Source organism: Leuciscus leuciscus (assembly GCF_965113295.1).
Source record: "Leuciscus leuciscus genome assembly, chromosome: 2".
In the NCBI taxonomy this organism is placed as follows: Eukaryota; Metazoa; Chordata; class Actinopteri; order Cypriniformes; family Leuciscidae; genus Leuciscus; species Leuciscus leuciscus.
The window spans coordinates 64,694,860-64,700,859 of NC_138726.1; the positions used below are offsets into that span (position 1 = coordinate 64,694,860).

The 6,000-nt window shown below is 43.7% G+C and overlaps 1 protein-coding gene across 1 annotated transcript in view; it reads left to right on the forward strand.

Moving 5' to 3' along the window:
• ripk3 (receptor-interacting serine-threonine kinase 3) overlaps positions 1-5,748 on the forward strand; it is a gene marked incomplete at its 5' end in the record, with an annotated part of 28,865 nt that extends 23,117 nt beyond the window's left edge. The window contains 6 exons of the mRNA XM_082161613.1: positions 2,842-2,882; positions 3,383-3,419; positions 3,503-3,552; positions 3,637-3,655; positions 4,499-4,549; positions 5,054-5,748. Of these exons, the coding sequence (XP_082017739.1) occupies positions 2,842-2,882; positions 3,383-3,419; positions 3,503-3,552; positions 3,637-3,655; positions 4,499-4,549; positions 5,054-5,154 (299 nt within the window). The 3' untranslated portion in view covers positions 5,155-5,748. The remainder of the gene's footprint in view (positions 1-2,841; positions 2,883-3,382; positions 3,420-3,502; positions 3,553-3,636; positions 3,656-4,498; positions 4,550-5,053) is intronic.
• Positions 5,749-6,000: the final 252 nt, after the last annotated feature.

Here is a 6,000-nt window from a genome sequence, read left to right on the forward strand (position 1 = left end):
CCACGTCCGCATCTGTGTGTTCGGCACGTCCACATCTGTGTGTTCGGCACGTCCACATCTGTGTGTTCTCCACGTCCACATCTGTGTGTTCTGCACGTCCGCATCTGTGTGTTCTGCACGTCCGCATCTGTGTGTTCTCCACGTCCGCATCTGTGTGTTCGGCACGTCCACATCTGTGTGTTCGGCACGTCCACATCTGTGTGTTCTCCACGTCCGCATCTGTGTGTTCTCCACGTCCGCATCTGTGTGTTCGGCACGTCCACATCTGTGTGTTCGGCACGTCCACATCTGTGTGTTCTCCACGTCCACATCTGTGTGTTCTCCACGTCCACATCTGTGTGTTCGGCACGTCCACATCTGTGTGTTCGGCACGTCCGCATCTGTGTGTTCTCCACGTCCGCATCTGTGTGTTCTCCACGTCCCCATCTGTGTGTTCTCCACGTCCGCATCTGTGTGTTCTCCACGTCCACATCTGTGTGTTCGGCACGTCCACATCTGTGTGTTCTCCACGTCCACATCTGTGTGTTCGGCACGTCCACATCTGTGTGTTCTCCACGTCCACATCTGTGTGTTCGGCACGTCCACATCTGTGTGTTCTCCACGTCCACATCTGTGTGTTCGGCACGTCCACATCTGTGTGTTCTCCACGTCCACATCTGTGTGTTCGGCACGTCCACATCTGTGTGTTCGGCACGTCCACATCTGTGTGTTCTCCACGTCCACATCTGTGTGTTCGGCACGTCCACATCTGTGTGTTCTCCACGTCCACATCTGTGAGTTCTGCACGTCCACATCTGTGTGTTCTCCACGTCCACATCTGTGTGTTCTCCACGTCCACATCTGTGTGTTCTGCACGTCCGCATCTGTGTGTTCTCCACGTCCTCATCTGTGTGTTCTCCACGTCCACATCTGTGTGTTCTCCACGTCCACATCTGTGTGTTCTCCACGTCCACATCTGTGTGTTCTGCACGTCCGCATCTGTGTGTTCTCCACGTCCTCATCTGTGTGTTCGGCACGTCCACATCTGTGTGTTCGGCACGTCCACATCTGTGTGTTCGGCACGTCCACATCTGTGTGTTCTCCACGTCCACATCTGTGTGTTCGGCACGTCCACATCTGTGTGTTCGGCACGTCCACATCTGTGTGTTCTCCACGTCCACATCTGTGTGTTCGGCACGTCCACATCTGTGTGTTCTCCACGTCCACATCTGTGTGTTCTCCACGTCCACATCTGTGTGTTCTCCACGTCCACATCTGTGTGTTCTCCACGTCCACATCTGTGTGTTCGGCACGTCCACATCTGTGTGTTCTCCACGTCCACATCTGTGTGTTCGGCACGTCCACATCTGTGTGTTCGGCACGTCCACATCTGTGTGTTCTCCACGTCCACATCTGTGTGTTCGGCACGTCCACATCTGTGTGTTCTCCACGTCCACATCTGTGAGTTCTGCACGTCCACATCTGTGTGTTCTCCACGTCCACATCTGTGTGTTCTGCACGTCCGCATCTGTGTGTTCTCCACGTCCTCATCTGTGTGTTCTCCACGTCCACATCTGTGTGTTCTCCACGTCCACATCTGTGTGTTCTGCACGTCCGCATCTGTGTGTTCTCCACGTCCTCATCTGTGTGTTCTCCACGTCCACATCTGTGTGTTCTCCACGTCCACATCTGTGTGTTCTCCACGTCCACATCTGTGAGTTCTGCACGTCCGCATCTGTGTGTTCGGCACGTCCGCATCTGTGTGTTCTCCACGTCCACATCTGTGTGTTCTCCACGTCCACATCTGTGTGTTCTCCACGTCCACATCTGTGTGTTCTGCACGTCCGCATCTGTGTGTTCTGCACGTCCGCATCTGTGTGTTCTGCACGTCCACATCTGTGTGTTCTCCACGTCCACATCTGTGTGTTCTCCACGTCCACATCTGTGTGTTCTCCACGTCCACATCTGTGTGTTCTCCACGTCCACATCTGTGTGTTCTCCACGTCCACATCTGTGTGTTCCGCACGTCCGCATCTGTGTGTTCCCCACGTCCACATCTGTGTGTTCTGCACGTCCACATCTGTGTGTTCTCCACGTCCACATCTGTGTGTTCTGCACGTCCACATCTGTGAGTTCTGCACGTCCACATCTGTGTGTTCTCCACGTCCACATCTGTGTGTTCTCCACGTCCACATCTGTGTGTTCTCCACGTCCACATCTGTGTGTTCTGCACGTCCGCATCTGTGTGTTCTCCACGTCCCCATCTGTGTGTTCTCCACGTCCACATCTGTGTGTTCTGCACGTCCGCATCTGTGTGTTCTCCACGTCCCCATCTGTGTGTTCTCCACGTCCACATCTGTGTGTTCTCCACGTCCACATCTGTGTGTTCTGCACGTCCGCATCTGTGTGTTCTGCACGTCCTCATCTGTGTGTTCTCCACGTCCACATCTGTGTGTTCTCCACGTCCACATCTGTGTGTTCTCCACGTCCGCATCTGTGTGTTCTCCACGTCCTCATCTGTGTGTTCCCCACGTCCTCATCTGTGTGTTCTCCACGTCCACATCTGTGTGTTCTCCACGTCCACATCTGTGTGTTCTCCACGTCCGCATCTGTGTGTTCTCCACGTCCACATCTGTGTGTTCTCCACGTCCTCATCTGTGTGTTCCCCACGTCCACATCTGTGTGTTCTCCACGTCCACATCTGTGTGTTCTCCACGTCCTCATCTGTGTGTTCTCCACGTCCTCATCTGTGTGTTCTCCACGTCCTCATCTGTGTGTTCTACACACACTTTTATCTGAATGACTATGGTGGAACAGAAGCAGTTCATCAATATTCTCTTCTTCTTCTTCTTTGTCTTTCAGGAGAACGTCCTCAGGATGTCACCGGATCACTTCCCAAACAGGTATTATATTATGTTATGTTATATTATGTTATAGGCCTATTATGTTATGTTATATTATATTATTATTATTATAACCATTTTAACAAAGTAAAAGCATTATTAATAATTTTTAAATAATTTCACTGATCTAATATTATATTTTGTATATATTTATTATATTTCTTATCTAATTTTACATTATTACATTATTTATTAAATTAATAATATATTATTTTATTAAATTGTTATTAATATTTAAGTTATAATTTTATTTTATCAATGGCAGTGTTGACAGAGAATTTAATATTATTTTTTTTTATTTTTTTTTTATTTATATTAAATTCTCTGTCAACACTGCCACTCTTGGTCTGCTAAACGATGATCAGAGTACATGAGCTTTTTCAGTTCGGTGCGTCTCTAGTTAAATATTTCAAACGGTTTAAAAGAGATAAATGAAGGTAATGGTAAACGTGCTCAGTAAATAAGCTCAGCGTAACCACAGCTGTATCTCTGTCTCGTAGGAAACAGGAGCCAGTGACTCCGGCACCGTGAACAGAGGTGATCTCAACAAAAACCAAAAACACATTGTGCTGATTTCCATGAGTTGTTGGTGCTGAATGCGTTAGTTTGTGTCGTTGCAGACTCGTTTCCTCGTCCCACTGCGCCTCTGACGCCTCCCAGAACCACTCAGGTCTGACACCAGACCAGTCAAACTAACTAACACACACTTCATACGACTGACCGGCTCACAGGTTTATGTGTTTGTTTCTTACAGCGCCAAACGTCCACACCAGGTCAGTGTTCTGAAACTTTACTCAGGATGTTCAATATCTCTTGAGAAAGTGTAATTGAACTGCAGTTGAAACTAATGCAGAGATCCGTAAACATGCAGCATTTCTCAGGACGTCTCCTTAAAACATAAAACCTGCATATTTTCCAGTTTAAAGGTCAAAAATGACAGAATTATATATTTTTTGTCAATGAAATGAATGTACTATATTTTAGTTTGATAATGTTTATTTAATATTTTGTATTTTTAGGGGATTTTATGGTAGTCAATTATATTTACGCTGTATTTATAATCCATTTATTCACTTTTTGAGCATATAGGCCTGAAAATTACATTTCCATCTTAAACTGTGGTAAATCTTGACCGCTTTAGAGCGACAGACTGAAGTTTGATCTCTTTTCAAAGACGACACTCGGCAGATTATTGCTGAAGTGAACAAAAGTTTGAAAAGTGAATTTTAAAAAAGTTACAGAATTGTACGTTTATTGTTATGAAAAATGTGCAAAAATACTATTTTCAATTTTTATATGAAATATATATTTTTAAAATCACGTTTACTCTTAAACTGCAAGAAAATCAAAGCCATAAATCTTAACAAGTTGTGTTCCAAATTTGATCTTGATATCTTATAAAACAATCTTTCAGTGAGATGTTGTTCGGCTGCAGTACCAAACGCTTCCACTAGAGGAAACTCGTCTACATTAATTCCCAATGCGCTCGTTTCTGACCGCGAGGAGCTCAAGTGTGACTATTATATACAGGACCATTCAACCTGTTCCAATCATGTCCATTATTTTTGGGGGGGTTTTCACAAAGCAAGTGCCAAAACCTTTACCTTTATTATCAGGTAATTTCACAGTCAAAGAGCGCAGTCGGAGAGAGAGCGGCAACAGCACTGGTAAGATCATTTAGTCTGATTTTATACTGTAATGCATGTCATATAACACACTCACACACGTTATCTTTTAAAGTCCCTCTGTAGTCGATCAGTGTATCCCTTAAAACTCATCTTTGATGTATAATATAATGACATATCTTCATGCCTTAAAATAGCTTGAATGTAACTCGACACCCTCGCCTCATTTAGTATGTGCGGTTCTATGCATATGCAAATGAGCCCCGCCTCCACTCACTCACTCAGCTCAGAGATCCACTGGTTGACGATCACACGTTGATCTGATTGGTTACAACAGGCTTGTCATGTGATAAATTCAAGTACAGATTTTAATTGATTGACAGCTCTACTTGTAAGTGAATATAATGCATAAATGGTGCAGATTGCATGATAATAAAACTCCTTGAGCAATAACTGTTGAAGGTCAGACATCAGTAATCCTCAGTCCTTCTCCAATCAGGAAGTGAAAGCTTGACTCACTGGTTCGCTTCTCTGCTTCTCTTTTAGGCGTCCACATCAGCATGTCCAACGTACTCGGAGTTCAGATCGGAAACAACAACTGCATGAACGTTATTCAGAGATTCCGGCAGAGACACCAGACCAAATAAAGCCGTAGAGACATTCTGAGGCTGGTTTAGAAGAGTGAGGAAGACTCCAGGGGTTTCAGTCTGGCGGAGCGAGAGGCACGAGTTTTTAAGAAAGAAGTTATATTTTACATGCAGGATTTTTTTTCCCCCTCTTTGTGATTATGATTTAGTCATATATGTACGGAAGCTTGTTTTCCGCCACAGAATAAAACATTTTAAAAGATAATTGCAACTTTTTACCTCACAATTGTGTGATATAAAGTCAGAATTACAAGATATAAACATGCAATTCTGAGAAAAAAGTCAGAATTTTGACTTTATATCACAAAATTCTGACTTTATAATCAAAGTAAAGTCGCAATTCCCTTTTTAAATTTTTCCTTCTGTGGCGGAAACAAGCTTCCATATATATTTGTATGACTTAGTATGTCATAATTTACTCTCTTTTTTTTGGTCATAATTCCAATTTTTTATGTCATAATTACTCCAAACCATGTTTTTTGAAGACAAATCAGATTCATGAAGACTGTGGGACATGCCACTGTTTTAACAATCAACTGTAACGAGCTAATAATTACTTTTCTTACCTTTGATTAAATTGTATATTTTTTCCAAGCTGTGTCTCTGTGTGTTGGATATTCCCTGTGCTTTATGATCAGTCATATGAGGAGGAGGATCAGGAGTGATGGAGTGTGTGCTTTAGTCAACAGGCTCCTGGTGACTGTATATCTCACGATTCTGACTTTATATCACGCAATTATGAATATAACTCACGATTCTGACTTTATATCACGCAATTATGAATATAACTCACGATTCGGACTTTATATCACGCAATTCTGACTTTATATCACGCAATTATGAATA